The sequence below is a fragment of the Mirounga leonina genome, unplaced genomic scaffold, assembly GCF_011800145.1.
Source record: "Mirounga leonina isolate KUSES-001 unplaced genomic scaffold, KU_Mleo_1.0 Mir_129, whole genome shotgun sequence".
Classification (NCBI taxonomy): Eukaryota; Metazoa; Chordata; class Mammalia; order Carnivora; family Phocidae; genus Mirounga; species Mirounga leonina.
The window spans coordinates 25,182,338-25,198,521 of NW_023270323.1; the positions used below are offsets into that span (position 1 = coordinate 25,182,338).

Sequence of the window (16,184 nt, forward strand, 5' to 3'; positions counted from 1 at the left end):
GGAGATAGGAGGGAGGAGAGAAAGGAGTTCAAGTGTTGGAAGGGCCTTCAGTATCCTGGCATCACTAGCACCAGTGCATTCCAAGAATTTGGTGACGCAGAGGAAAACAACAACTGCAAACATACGTAAAAGTGCTTTCAGAGCGCCTGGGTGGCTCAGTCATTAAGCGTCCGCCTTCGCCTTCGGCTCAGGTCATGATCCCAGGGTCCTGGGATCAAGTCCCACATGGGGCTCCCTGCTCAGCAGGGAGCCTGCTTCTCCCTCTGCCCCTCCCCCCTTGTGCATGCATGCTCGAACTCTCTTGCAAAAATAAATAAATAACATCTTTAAAGCCAAAATAAATAAATAAATAAAATCTTTAAAAATAAAATAAGTGCTTTCATCCCTGTAGGTCTCCCTCCTCCAACATGACATTGAAATGGGATTATATAAGAGGGTTACCATTCTGCTGTTCAAAACAGTCAGGAGAGGCTGAGGTTTCTTAAAAATGTTTTCAGTGACATCTTAGAGAAACACAAAATTTAACTGGCTTTCTACCAGCATGTCTGGTGTTAAGTTGGGAGAATTTCATACACTTTGCTTGCCAAATGCATAGCACATTCTCTTCCCTTCCAGCACTGAAAGCCCAAGATGTTTCACTCAAGAAATAGCACTTTTACCTTTGTTCGAGTTGTTTGATGGTAGCAGCCATCTGATTAGTCTTCTCTTCCAAGCGACTGTTTAGTTCACTTTTCTGTTTTACTCCTAAGTCTGAACTCTGTTATGGAAAAGAAGTATGAGTGATGGACATAGAATATAAAATCCTGGAATAAATTACACATGCCTTTTGAACCTAATGGTAAGTGTGAAACAGAAACAGAAATGCTCATATATTTGTATATCAGTTAATTCCCAAATGGAGAAAAACAAAAAGCAACGTTTAAAATTAGTACTGCTATATGCAGTTTTGTCACAGAAATGAACATCAGAAGGTTCATTAATAATCATATTTCAGTATAAGAACTAATGGCATATTGCTCAGCAAAATCAGTCAGTCAGAGAAGGACAAATACCACATGATTTCACTCATGTGTAATTTAAGAAACAAAACAGATGAACATAGGGGAAGGGAAGGAAAAATAAAACAAGACGAAATCAGAAAGGGAGACAAACCGTAAGAGACTCTTAACTCTAGGAAACAAACTGAGGGTTGCTGGGGGGGGGGTAACTGGGTGATGGGCATTAAGGAGGGCACATGATGGAATGAGCACTGCGTGTTCTATGCAACTGAAGAATCACTAAAGTCTACCCCTGAAACTAATAATACACCACATGTTAAAAATTGAATTTAAATAAAGAATGACAAAAAAAAAAAAAGAGCTAATGGAATATAAAGTCAGTTGACAGGTTAGGCTGCAGTGTAGAAATTATCTTATAGGATAAAAAAGACCTGTTTCCCCACTACAATTTGAAAAGTAGCCACGGCTTTCCAGAACAGCAACACAGGATCCTACGACGGGCTGATTCCTAAAGTGGTTTATTGGCAGCCAGCCTCAAAACGAGATGTGACTCTTCCCTCCTGTATGTCAAGTGTGATTCTAGAGAACAAGAGGGGCAGGGGGAGCCCTGGGAGTTGAGAGAGCCAGTGAGCATATCCCTCTTATTCGCCCTACCTGCAGCTTAAAGGCAAGTTCATGCTTGAGAGCCCTGAGGTCATCCAGCTGCTGTCGCAGCGACACCAGGGCGTCCTGCTTCTCGCAGACATCCTTCTCCAGCATCTTCATAGCTAATTCCATCTCCTGTCTCATGCTGATCTGGATCTCCAGTTCTTTTTCAACATCCTGCCCCCAAAGGTAAATAAATTGCTTACTCTCTCTTTCCTCAACGAAGTACAAACTATGAAATTCCACAGGAAAAGGTGTAAATTCCAACACTCCCAGGTCTGAATATTTGGGCAAAATAGCTACAAGCTATCATTCAATGCAGAGATATTAACAACTAAAATAATAACTAAGATAATTATAAAAACATTTACTCAATAATTTGCAAATCCAAAAAACTTGGTGGGCCAGAGATAATGCTATTTAATATGTCTAAAATAGACACATACTTGCAGCACTTCATTACAGTGAGACAACTGATGTCATGTCCTATTACAGAAATGTATATAAAGTGCTACCGTAGCCAGCATTAAAATGAAGCACTTGCAATTCTCTTCATTTTGAATGTTGACGTCATAGTCAAGAGCCCAAGGAACCCAAAAGATATTCTGGGTCGCCAGGGTAAACGTCTCAATAAGTGGGAATGATCGATATGACTAACTGAATTTTTATATTCACTTAACATGAAACTCCTTTTTTGGTTCAATCATTATTACTACAACATGACTTGGAGGATCAAAGATACAACGACCTGAGGTTCTTCTGCATCCATGCTGTTCCCTGGGGCATTCTAGGACCTACTTGCTTGGTTTCTTTCCTTTTTGAACAAACATGTATCTTTTCGTGACAAAAGGATGTGGAAAATTTTGTGTCAGATTTTAAAGTCACACGTGCCACTTAATTGAGGAGCTCCTCTGTGCACGGTTAGCTTGATTAAATCAGATTGCTTCTGAAAATGCTGACATATTTTAGGATCTTCCATATAGAAAGTATTTTGAGATCTAACCCATAAACACGTAGAAGGAAAATGATAATTATTTCAAGGATGTTAAAATTATATTGCTATCTTCTCAGAACATCTGAAATTCTATACACTGTTAGGTGGTGATAATTTTAGTACAAACCAGATCACCTTTATTTTCAGGCTCCTTCCTATTTTCAGAGATACTACTGGTGAGGGGAGATCCTTTTGTTTGTCATATCATCAAAATTGCAGGAGGAGTTAATTTACCAATACCAGGGATGTATCAATATACTAACACTTGGATAAAATCTATTACAGGAGTATTATTCATTATTATACATTTATACACACACACATACATCCTCCAAGGAGACCTATCAGAATCTTTGCAGGAGTGAGGACTGAAGTAGGAGTGGGGAATCACAAAGTTTAGAAGAGTAGGTTCCCCATATACCTAATGTTCTTATAACACAAACTATAAAAGCAAAAAACAGGCAAAAAAAAAAAAAAGATTGGCAAAAATCCTGTTGGCTGTTGAGAGTACTCAGAAAATGGACTGGGAAAGCATTATAGGGAATATGGGTTAAAAAGAGTGAGAAACATACACCTGAAACTAATGTAACACCGTGTGAACTACACCAAAAAAAAAATTAATTAAAAAACAAGTCACAGAAGCAACTGAAGTATTGCAAGAGTTACAAAAGACCTCTGTACGAACAACATTCTCTTCAGCAAATAGTGTGATATGGAAAAATCCACCCTAAGAGTTAGCTAAGAGGGCTTCCTCAATGTCATTTCAGTTGAATCCGATAATTAAAAATTTTCTACAGTTTTCCAATATGCAAAATCCACTGTATTCATCAATAAGCAACTAGCCTTTCCTACGGAAGAAGGTAATATCCTTCATAAAGAGTGTTGAACACTACATCCGAAACTAATGACGTACTCTATGTTGGCTAATTGAATTAAAAGAAAAAAAAAAAGGAAAAAAAGAGAGTGTTTTATGTAAGTAATGTCCAGTGAAGGTAAAAATCAACCATATGAAAATTTGCCTTTATGTCTAATTATATTCATAATGTATTCAAAATTAAAAAAAAAAAAAAAAAGAGTGAGAAACAGTTTTTTAGGATCTACAAAAATTTTTTGGCCCAGTACTAATGTTCCTGAGCCTGGTCTGTAAGATCAAACGTCTAAGTGGGCTTTTATGTTTAATGGGTTCCTGAACTACTAGAACGTAAGTGAAGTTTACCAGTCGCAATTGTGTCTCCTCCTTTAAATGCTTTCTGGCTTCACTCAGTGCTTGCCCTTCTGCAGTTCTGTCCTGCTTAGGACCCTTGAAAAGATAAATAAAATAGTATATATATATATATATATATATATATAAGGATTTAGAAAAATCTATATAGAGTTAGCTGACACTAGGGAAAATGATTATATTTTATATTTAATTAAACAGGTATAACAATGAATAAAGACAACAAAGAAATGGAAGCAGCTTAGAAAATAAAAAATTCTCAGCAGAACTGGGTTTTCTTGCCATTTAGTTTAAAGTCCTAAGATAGCTTACCAAATCAAGTGCAAGAAGTCTTAAAAGCCTCTAAAAACAAAGTGACATTTACTGTAAAATGTGAATTGGGCCAAAGGTTCAAATGGTAATATATTCCTTCTCCAGAGATCTCACATTTGGAGTCTCCAACCATCCAGAGAGATCATAGCTCAAAGTAAGTAGGTCATCAGAAAATTCTTCCGAGCAGTCACAGTTGTTTTCACAACGTCCACATGTTAAAGTCAAACCCATTACTCAGAGAGAACTACTCTAGTCCCCACTCAGAGACTAGCTGCTTACTCTTTCAGAACAATTTTAATAACCATGGGTATTTGGATTCCGAGGTCACAGAAGAAGAGAAGCATGCAGATAAAAGGGAGGGGGGAGACACTAATATCAACAGCAGTGAGAAGCAAGAGATGCCAGTGAGATCAAAAAAGCAGAGAAAAAGCACCCAGAGTAATCTGGAAACATTTAAGTATAGGTGCTAGAAGCTCTATCAATTCCAACAGGCCCCCAAAGTAGCGTCATTTTAAGTTAGCATGGAATTGCCGATGTTAATAATTAGGATCTTTAGTCATCATAAACGGCTAAATGTGTTAAATTATGTCCTTTACTTAAGACTGCTTAGGATTGTGCAGTACATAAAAAGTTTGCAAAAAATCCGTGTAGACATATATCAGAAGTTTGATACTTAAGGGATTAAGTTATTTAGAAAACTCATTTACATGGTAACTCCCAGTGGTACCAAATAAACACTCCTTACAAAGCAGTAACATGATCTCAAAATGATGGTATATTTAATATAATAAATATAACACTTAAATATTGTACATATCATGAGTACACAATAAGACATTAAATTAGACTGGTTCTTGAAGTTTCTCAACAGATAGAGGTGGCGGTGAAGCCAAGGAGCATCTGTGGGAGGAACCTCACACCCACAGAACCTCCATCATTACCCGATTCTGCACGGAGTCTCAGTAAAAAGAGTGTGCTTGATATGTGCAAGTGTTTGCTGCTTCCAAAGAGTCCTCTAGAGTAGAGGTCCCCCTCCCACTGCTCACATGTTAACACACTCTCTAGGAATATTTTATAAATCCAGTAAGGTTAACCTTCCGATTGGATTCCAATATGTAGGAGCTTTCCTCTTTAACTCGTTCCATTTCTTCTTGTAGGGTAATAATCCTATTGTTTGCAACTGCAAGCTGTTGAAAAAAATTTAAAAAATTTTTAAATCTTTTTTTAGCATAGGATAATTCATGATCTGCTAGGATATAATTTTCAGGCTTGAATATTCTTAGAAGGAAAGAAGGTTATCTATAACCACATAAAAATGTTCTTATTGTATGAGAAATTAGGAAAAGTATTTTTAAACTAGATTAGATAAAAATAAAAAATATCTCCTATTGTTGCTTTTTGTGTAAACTCTTTTTCAGTACCAAAATGTTAACTTAAGATTGTTTACCTCAAGGGTGTTCTCATGGGTAACTTATATTTAGTTATAATACCTATTTCTAAAATGTTTAATGAAGAGGTCATGTCATGCCTTGGGACTCATAAACCCTACATAAGACCTTTGATAGATGATTTTTAAGAGTAAAGAAATGAAACTTCAAAGTTCTCACTCTAAAAGATGCCATTAAGTATTGAAGAGATTTGTCATTTCAGTGCCTGAAAAGGTAAGGTAATGTTATTAGCAGTATATTGCTCAGGGGAGACGTTTATATCCGCATTCCACAGGAGGGAAAAGTAAAGTGGAAACACTTTTTCCTCTTCCGCACCTGCTAACCTTGATTTCCCACAGACAACATGGAAGAGGCTGAGTAAGCGTAGGAAAGGCCCTCAGCAGGCTCCTCTCGGCCAGGTTAGTCTCCCTTTACATGATCTCCTCACGAGCACTGGGTACAGGTTCTGCTTGGTCCCTGTTCTCGTGCCTAAGTACAGAGGAGCCGGGGCTCAGGCATGCTTTCTAGAGGCAAGTCTGGAGTCCATATGTCCCTCTCTGCTCCACGGGCCTAACAGTGCAGAAAAAAGTTAACTTTGGACAAGTGGGCCTTTAGATCCAGAGACATCCTCCAACAGGTTCTCCCAAGACCTTAACATCAGAGAAAGTATCAGGAAACTATGGCTGTGCATCCCAGTGGGCCTTCTAATTCAGCTTTACAGTAATAAAGTGGACATTTATGTACCTTCATCTGTTTAATTCTTCTCATTTTGTCATACTGGTTCAGAATTCAGCAGAGGAAAAGAGGGGCTTTGATTTTTGTTTTTTATTGGCCCTCTTAAATCCAAAATATATGGAAATGGGAAAAGACAGATCTGATTTGTCTTATCTGTTCTTTATAAAGCCTACACACAGGGCTTACCTGTCTCTAAAAATTCAAAGTTTCAAGAAAATAAATGTTACTGGCAAAATAAGTACATGAATGAATAAATTAATATTGGTAATAAAATAAATCTAGATCAGGAGGACAAGTCCTGTGACTGAGGGAATAAAATTAATGACCATATTTACTGGCTGCTTTTGGTGTGTCAGGCACTGGCCTAGGTCCTTACGTATTATCATTCAATTCCCGCAAAAACGTTACTATTATCATTCCCAGTTTAGAGAAGACAACCAAGAAATAGAGGCTTAAGTGATCGGCCAGGATGAGAAAGTTAGCAAGTGCCGGAGCTGGGACATGAACGCAGGTAGCCGAGCTCTAGAGCCCATGCTTCACTGCGGTGCCATATTGCCTCAACAGAGTAGCAGCCGACTCACATTACAACACTTCTTCTTTTTTTTTTTTAATGATTTTTTTTTTTAATTTATTCATTTGAAAGGGAGAGAGACAGAGAGAGCACAAGCAGGGGGGAGAGGCAGAGGCAGAGAGAGAAACAGGCTCCCCGCTGAGCTGGGAGCCCACGTGGGGCTCGATCCCAGGACCTGGAGATCATGAACCGAGCCGAAGGCAGACACTCAACCATCTGAGCCACCCAGGTGCCCCCACACTACAACACTTCTAATCAGTGTATTTCAAGAGCTTTGTAGGGTAAAATTCTAAGGATCATTTCCATTAAGCTTTTTTTTTTTAATTTAAAGATTTTATTTATTTATTTGACAGAGAGAGAAGAGAGCGAGAGAGCACAAGCAGGGGGAGTGGGAGAGGGAGAAGCAGGCTTCCCGCCGAGCAGGGAGCCCGATGTGGGGCTCGATCCCAGGACCCTGGGATTATGACCTGAGCCGAAGGCAGACGCTTAACCATCTGAGCCACCCAGGTGCCCTTCCATTAAGTTTTAATATAATTTAAGAATCTACATCCAAAAGTGAAGCCCACAGAGCTAGTAGTAAGGAAGGTGTTTTAAAGTTATAGCAATGAAAATGTTCTGAAGAAAACTGTTTAAAGGCATCTTCCTGACTAGTGCTTGAACTTGGTTTTATTTAAACCAAATGTATGCCATGGTATAGAAGAGGATAGTTATAATAAGAAATAGATTAAGATATAGATAAGATAGGGGAGCCTGGGTGGCTCAGTCGTTAAGCATCTGCTTTCGGCTCAGGTCATGATCTCAGGGTCCTGGGATCGAGCCCCGCATCGGGCTCCCTGCTCGGCGGGAAGCCTGCTTCTCCCTCTCCCACTCCCCCTGCTTGTGTTCCCTCTCTTGCTGTGTCTCTCTCTGTCAAATAAATAAAATCTTAGGAAAAAAAAAGATATAGATAAGATAAACAAAGTCTTTGCCACCTGGAAATTTTACTTAAGATTTTTCATAGAGGGCTCCTGGGTGGCTCAGTTGGTTAGGCGACTGCCTTTGGCTCAGGTCGTGATCCTGGAGTCCCGGGATCGAGTCCCGCATCGGGCTCCCTGCTTGGCAGGGAGTCTGCTTCTCCCTCTTACCCTCCTCTCTCTCATGCTCTCTGTCTCTCATTCTCTCTCTCTCAAATAAATAAATAAAATCTTTAAAAAAAAAAAAAAAGATTTTTCATAGAAACATCTAATGCTATTGAAGAAAAAAATATGTGGCTTAGCCACTGACAAATTAAAAAATTTCTTTACTAAACGGAAGCAAAACACGAGGTTAATTTTTATTCTTATTTTGGGGACTTTCCTAAGGGTTTTCACATATATATTCTGTGATCTTCAGAGTAACTCTAAGGCTGAAAGGAGAAGTACAAACACCCTCAACTGCCAGGCAGGGAACCGGGCCTCTTGGCGGTCAAGTGACTCACTTACTCAGAAGCGCATGACTTGTAAGCAGCATGACCTGCAATCAGGGATTGCTGGCCTTCCGACAATGCTCTTTAAATTATCTACCCTACCTCCCCAAGGAGAAAATAAGGCCCGTGAGGGTGGGAGCTTGCCAATCTGGCACACATAAGCCAATGCACACAGAAATCTCTGTCTAGCTCTAGCACATCAGCAGAACCCAAATCAATGTCTGTTGAATGAACAAGTGATGAGCACCAAGCTATTTGCTTCCACTAGTGCCCACTAAACTGTATGTCAATCAAAGAATATCCAAAACACATACCTCCTCTGTCAGTTTAGTGTTGGATTTTTCTAATGCATCCACTTTTGCCTGAAGATTGTTTACTGTAGCACTAAAAAGAGAAGAAAAAAGATAATGGTTTCTCTTGAAAAACAGAACAACATCCTATACTACCTATGTAAACATCCATCACAGGTATCATCCATCGTCTAATGTCCACAATTCATGGTAGACTTGCAGGCTCTAAGACAGTTCACAAGTGGCTGTGGATCTTACCTGTTGTACCCTTGGCACTGAACTCTGTACTTACTAAGCACTTGTTGGATGAAATAAAAGAGCGGATCCACTGCACTGTCAACTTTAAAGTTTACTTATATGTAATAATCAGCTACCCGAATTAAGTGCTTGCCACACACCAAGCACTTTTCTAAATTATTTTATTTGCATTATTTCATTTACTCCTTTCAACAACCCTATGCAGTAGGTATCCCTAAATATAGATAAAGAAACTGAGGCATGAAAAGAGTCAGTAACTGTCATGTTTCTATTTCACTATCAAATGTAAGTGTACTTTCGCTTGACTAACATCTCCATAATTCAGTGTAGTCATTATTAGTTCTTGGTCCCCAGAGGAAATATACTTCAATTGTTCTTGAATTTTCTAGCTGAAACCAAGGCTATTCAAAATTTATTTATTTATTTATTTATTTGACAGAGAGAGACACAGTGAGACAGGGAACACGAGTAGGGGGAGTGGGAGAGGGAGAAGCAGGCTCCCCACTGAGCAGGAGCCTGATATGGGGCTCGATCCCAGGACTCTGGGATTATGACCTGAGCTGAAGGCAGATGCTTAACAACTGAGCCACCCAGGCGCCCCAAGACTATTCAAAATTTATACTGATACTGGTATAATCATATTATAGGTCTTACTTAAATTATCTTTATAAGAGAATTATGAAAAAATAATAATCAATGTATTAATTTTTCAGAATTATTTGACAGTCTTTAGCATAACAAGAACGTCAATGTACTTGAGAATACCAATAGACCGTTTCATGTTCTGGACAGTTCTGAAAAATAGTGAGTATTTGGTAAATTAATGATAGTGACGGTGAAGAGAGGGTAAGTTAATATTATCAATTCAATGTATAAATGAAAAATGCAACGGACCAACATGATACAACTAATCTAAAGGTACTAAGGCAATGAGTGGTTTGCCCACAATTGGTCTTGAAATATGTGGTTGGATCTACTGAACCAAGAGGGCTGCCACTTTCAACTGCGTATGTCACATGTTTAAGAATTCTTATATACTTAATCACTAGAGTTGTAATTACTTACTAATCTTATACTGCCTTTCACTAAAGGTCACCAAAATAGTTAAATGACATTTAATTTAGTGCCTAGCTCAGTGCCTGGCAAGCAGGAATTCTATGTATTTTTGTTGAGTATCGCCTGAATTTATCCTCATGGCTCATCAATTTACTCTTCCTTTCCTTCACAACAAAATCCCCAGGAAAGTAAAAGTATTTATTCATTCTTTACTTTAGATGTCTGTTGAGTTCTTCTACATAGTTCTTCTGATCCAGAATTGCAGTAATCTGGCCATCTCTGGGGTGGGGTGGGGTGGAGTGGGGAATAGAAATAAAATAAGTAACATTAGAAGTACCAAGATCCTCCCTTCCCCAATCTTTTCATATAACATAGAAAGAAAAACCGTAGCACAGATACACTGAATCAAAAGATAGACCTGATGTATAATGTCTCCAAGAAGAATGACTCAGATACTTAAATTCCCCACATTAAAAAGCCTTTATTATAGCTTACATACCTTAATAACTTAGGTTATAGGTATAACATTACATTCTATCAGAGGCATTTAAAAAAATAAAAATTTTCTTCTCACAATTGATAACCTTTTTAGCTTTGCCGGTCCTACTTATAACAACAATTTTCCATTTGTCATAGGAATTGAATTAAACTGATTTTGGTATAATAATAGTTCTTCCCAAAGGCTATAATTTTGCCTTTCAATGTTAATTTTATTTCAAAGTAATTGGTATAAAAAGCTTTCATAAAGATCAAGTGTTTATTGTTATGTGAGAAAATAAAAGAGGGGAAACAGGAGGTTCACTTCTGGAACCAGCTAATTTGTAACAGGCAAGTTAAAAAGCCAGACTTTTCAATTAAAGTCAAATCAAGGCCACATACCTCTAGCACTACACTTAAAGAAAAAACAATATAGTCTTGGCTCAATGTCCAAAGTTAAGAACTTCAGCTTAATTGTGCTTTCAACTGCTAAATTTATAAAGGGTATTAGGTAGTACTCTTCTGGTGTTTAATTTCTAAGGACCATATGGATATTTTAAGAACTTTTTTGAAATGATTTTAGATTTACAAGACTTAAAACAGTAGTGCAGAGTTCCCATATACTCCCCACTCTGTTACTCCTAATGTCAACATTTCATGTAAGTCCATAATGCATGTTTCATATTGCACATTCTAACAAAACCGAGAGGGCAATCCTCCTGATCAAGAAGACCATGTTTTCCAACACTACTTCAAGAGATGGAGCACTGAATTCCTTTCTAAGCCCCTTTACTTTGTTAGCCACTGAACCACACCGTAGGAAAATCACTTAACTACAACCTCTTTTAGGGTTTAGGAGGCACAAGAGTCAGCTCTTTTTGACAAGACTCTATTAAAACTATTATCATCAGAAATTCTTTCAGCAAGTCTGTTAAAGCACTACTGTTGTAAACTTTAAATGCTATCAAAGAACATTAAAGAAAAAAGAAACTTGATTTTCTCTGTACATACCCTTCACTACCTTTACTGCTGTTCCCATCCTTGAGATACATTGAAAAATCTATAACTCCAACCTACAGAGAGAATTTTCAGAATTTAATATAAAATTAGATACTTTTTCCAAGGCATAATATAATGTCTCTTTCTGGGCATTCTAAACAGTAATAAAGTCATAGCCATTATTTGAAACTTTTGATGAAAACGTAATGTAATCAAGAACTTGAAAAGGGGTTGAAAGTAAGTAAAGAATCGAGATTAAGGCAACAGGACCAGAAGACCAGGTCATGCAAGTCAACACAAGACTCTAAGAAAGTCAATAGAACACTTATTATAAATTTAAGGCTTAAAGTTTCTTTCTCTTTTGTTTCTCTCAAGTATTCTGCTACTGAACCCTATTCACTTTTGGGAATAATGTTTTAAAAATTCTAATTACAAAAAGAACGCACATTTCCTTAAAAAAGTTTCAGAAAATACAAATAAGTAAAAGGAAGTAATACAAAATACCTATAGTCCCAACCACCACTGTAACATTTTGGTATTTATTCTTCCAAATTCTCATTGATGCACTATGTCTAAATTTTTCAGGACTGCTTTTATTTTTCAGCTTATTTCTTTTTTAAAATCCAGGTCAAAATATCCTACTTCCTTTCCCATTTTCTCAGAGTAAAAAGTAACAGAAATTTGCTGTAGAATTTCATAGAGAACGGGTGAGAAAGAATCATGTGAAAGTGAAAGCTTTATTTATTGAGCAATTAATTATGTTTCAGGCTCTGCACAAGGTGCATCACATGTACTAACTCTTTTATTCCACACTATAAATCTATGAAATAGAGATATTCTTTTTTTGTCCCTGTATTACAGCTAAGAAATGTGAAGCATCAAGAAACTAACTACAAAATTTATTCAGCTAAAAAATAAAGAAGCAGAATTTGAACCTAAACAGTTTGGCTTCAGTCTGTATTTGTAACTACCAAGGCCGTGTATATATTTTAGCTTGTGTGTGTGTATTTTAGTCTGTACAAAATATTTTATTTTTATTTTATTTTATTATTTTTTAAAGATTTTATTTATTTATTTGACAGAGAGAGAGAGAGAGAGACAGCGAGAGAGATGGAACACAAGCAGAGGGAGTGGGAGAGGGAGAAGCAGGCTTCCTGTTGAGCAGGGAGCCTGATGTGGGGCTTGACCAGGACCCTGGGATCATGACCTGAGCCGAAGGTAGATGCTTAACTGACTGAGCCACGCAGGCACCCCAGTCTGTACAAAATATTTTAAACAGCGATTACAGTCAAGATAAGAATTTGAAAAACATTCATAATACATAAATGAGTCAAATTAGAAGGAAAAACAAAGATACTGTTTATATTCACATCAAAAATTTAAAAATCCCATTTATGACTCACAGAATTTCCCTTAATTTGGTTGGTATAATCTGATCCATCCAAATTCTGAGATAATAGAACTCAGAGTGACCCACTTGGTAACTGAGCATCTTTTGCATACCTGAGAGTCCAAGTCTTCTCCTTTCATACAGAAATTGGCATCAATGACATTCAGACCCACCAGGAGACCAGCGATTATGGCTCCTTCTTCTTCCATCATGAGGGCATTGGGTTCATAGAATTCGCTGTAAGAGAAATTCACGTAATGCCAATAATAAAACCTCAAGAATCCAATGATGTAATCTCAAGACAAGCAGAAAATGCTGGCCTCATAGTTGAATATGGGTACTATGATAATAGCAAAAAAGTTAAAAAAAAAAAAAGATGGCTTGGATAGTTTATTTTAGATAATAAGTACATGAATAGACTCTAGATAATAGTCCAGCTGAAAGAAAAGTGACCAGAATGGTATTTTCACTGAAGTGATTACTTATGCTTTCCCCACATATTTGTATCTGAGATGCAAGGGATAATTTTTCAATCTTAAAGCATCTTTAAAAAATTGGTCTGTTTTTCAAAATTTGCCTCAGATCTGCTTTATTTATAGGTGGGTGTGTAGTGGTACCACACTGTTATTCTAATTTGTATTTACATGGCAGCTAGTGAATCTACGTACATATTTATGTGTGTATATATATATATATATATATAATTTAAAGATGTATTTATTTATTTGAGAGAGAGAGAGAGAAAATGTGTGCTTATGAGTGAGGAGAGGGGCAGAGGGAGGAAATCCTCAAGCAGACTCCCTGCTGAGCGTGGAGCCTGAGGTGGGACTCCAGCCCACAACCCTGAGATCATGGCCTGAGCCAAAACCAACAGTCAGACAACTTAACCAACTGAGGCACCCAGGCACCCCTATATATATTTATAAAGTAAGCTCTACATCCAATGTGGGACTGAAGTCAGGACTGGGAGATCAAGAGTCTCATGCTCTACTGACTGAGCCAGCCAGGAGCCCTCTTTTTTATGTTTACTAGCCATTTTGATTTTCTCTTGTGAAATGCCTGTTCAAATCCTTAACTCATTTTTACATTTACTTGTCTTTTTCTTACTGGACTGAAGGAGTTCTTCACATACCCTGAATATGCATCACTTGTTGAATATATATATTACAAATATCTCCTTTTACTCTACAGGTTGCCTTTTAACCTTGTTTCTTGATGAATGAAGTTCTTCATTTTAATGTAGACCAATGTATCCATTTTTTCCTTTAGGGGTAGAGCTTCTTATGTCTTGTTTAAGAAATTTTTGTCTACCTTATATTTTTTTCTAAAAGTTTTACTGTTTTCTCTTTCCCGTTTGTATCTATAATCCACCTGGAAAGTTTTTTGTGTATGTTGTTTTTAAATTTCATGTTACATGTCAGCTTCCTGTCTTATTGGGTCTGGGTTCATGCTAAGGTGTCAAAAGCCTTTCCTGTTTTTTGGGGGGTATTACATTTTGGCCTGCCCTGTGTATATGCCACAGTGACAGACTAAACATATGTAACAAATAAACATCTATTCTTGAATAGGTGTGTGTGAGGTGTGGGAGAAGGTATTAAGTTGAACTACATGAAATTGCCACGAATCAACTGCTTTTCATCTGCGAAAATGGCAAATTTCTGATTCAACCTCATACAATGTAGAACATAGCAAGAAAAGAACAAAGTTTAACAAGGTGTTCATACCTGAGAAGTTCCTTCTTATTGATCAAAGCTTTCATATATTCTGAGAGTTTCTTTTGCATTAATGCCAAACGAAGCCAGGCTCTTCCTCTGCCTACTGGTGTCCTACAGAAACACAGGAACCAAACAACTCAAAGTAGCAGAGCTGGGGGCCACTGTGGGACAGATTCACTTACTCTTGCTAATAGTCCCCAGTATAACATGCACACTGAGGTGCTCCTTACAACCTCTTCCACCTCATTCCTATGTGAGGAATTCTGTGTGGGCTGGTGGGATGAAGGGGCTCGTGGGTCTGGGAGGGGTGGGTTTGGAACAAGTGCTCTTGTGAAGAATTACCGAATGAGACTACAATTTGAAGACAAAACCTCTGGGAGGCCCAACTGAAAATGTTCCATCACATTAGCATTGGTAAATCCTCAGACTTAGTGTGGATCATGTAAGTACCCAAATACTAGTAATGTGGACACAGTCCATTTAGGCCTCTATCTGATTAAAGTTAAACGAGTCTAATTTGGGAAGATGGTTACTACGCTTTTTCCAGTTCTGAGGCAGGTTCCTGGTGTCTGTTGCTGAGGTTCACTTGACAACTGTTTTAATCTTGGCTCTCAAACTGCATTGAACACATTCTTTTTCTCAGTCATGTCTAGCACGATCCCTCCTTAGATCTAATTTCTTGAGACTTGAACTGATTCCCACAAGTGCTTTAAAAAAGAAGAAAATGTTTGGTCTTTTAATATGAATATAACCTCTTTAAAATTAAGAACAATTATCCCTCACAGGCACGCTTCTCTTAATATTCTATATTAGCAGTTCTCTCACAACAGTGCCGATTCATAAATAGAGTATTCTTTTTGGATTGTTATGAAATAAATTATTATGGTCATCATTATCTTTAGTCTTCAAGGAGATAATCAGTAAGAATGTTTTCCTAACAGAATTCAACCTTAAACTTACTTAAGTCCTGGAAGATCTTTAACACTTGCTGTTATCTCTGCAGCTTCTGGAACAAGCTTTTCTACCAATTCTAGAGGCCCCCAGAAGGATTTATTTTGTCCAAGGAAAGTTTTCTTAGCTAAGGTGATAAAAACAAAACAGTATTTCAATATTCTTTACAACATAAACATGCCCTCAAAACATAAACACATACACACACTTCTCTCTCATCTGTTCATTCCTTTTTCTCAGGGAACTAGACCTAAATTATCAGACAGTTCTAAAACTATTCATGCTTTCAGAACAGGTAACATTTTGTGACAATCAAAAATCTCCCACTTCCCAAGACTCAGTCCTTCCTCTTTCAGGAAGAACTTATAACTAGCTCTATGATATAATAAAACATTTTAAGAATACAGTACTTAAAGCTGCATGGTATTAGTGAGGACCACTAATTGCCACGAATCAACTGCTTTGATTCAAATCTAATAGCCTGTTTCTGGATTACGTATTCTTTTCCAAAGGAAATACAGGCTATTAGATACTGGGGAGGGAGAAGGATAGGAAGCAAGGAGAACAAGACCAGGTCCTGCCCTCAAAAGCTTATGGTTAAGTGGAAGAGCACAACAGCCAAGAGTCCACTGTGTGACCTTGGGCAAGTTACCTCCCATTCTAGGCCTTGTTTCCACCTGTCAAACAGAAGGACCGTATT

The 16,184-nt window shown here is 37.6% G+C and overlaps 1 protein-coding gene across 5 annotated transcripts in view; it reads right to left on the reverse strand.

Annotated features, from left to right (window-relative positions):
* RUFY3 (RUN and FYVE domain containing 3) overlaps positions 1–16,184 on the reverse strand; it is a 78,808-nt gene that overhangs the window by 13,494 nt on the left and 49,130 nt on the right. For all 5 annotated transcript variants that reach the window (XM_035004849.1, XM_035004850.1, XM_035004851.1 and 2 more), the window contains 10 exons: positions 15,494–15,611; positions 14,543–14,644; positions 12,932–13,055; positions 11,441–11,502; positions 10,166–10,231; positions 8,663–8,732; positions 5,266–5,358; positions 3,854–3,937; positions 1,653–1,820; positions 660–757 (listed from right to left, as the gene is read on the reverse strand). In XM_035004849.1, the coding sequence (XP_034860740.1) occupies positions 660–757; positions 1,653–1,820; positions 3,854–3,937; positions 5,266–5,358; positions 8,663–8,732; positions 10,166–10,231; positions 11,441–11,502; positions 12,932–13,055; positions 14,543–14,644; positions 15,494–15,611 (985 nt within the window). The remainder of the gene's footprint in view (positions 1–659; positions 758–1,652; positions 1,821–3,853; positions 3,938–5,265; positions 5,359–8,662; positions 8,733–10,165; positions 10,232–11,440; positions 11,503–12,931; positions 13,056–14,542; positions 14,645–15,493; positions 15,612–16,184) is intronic.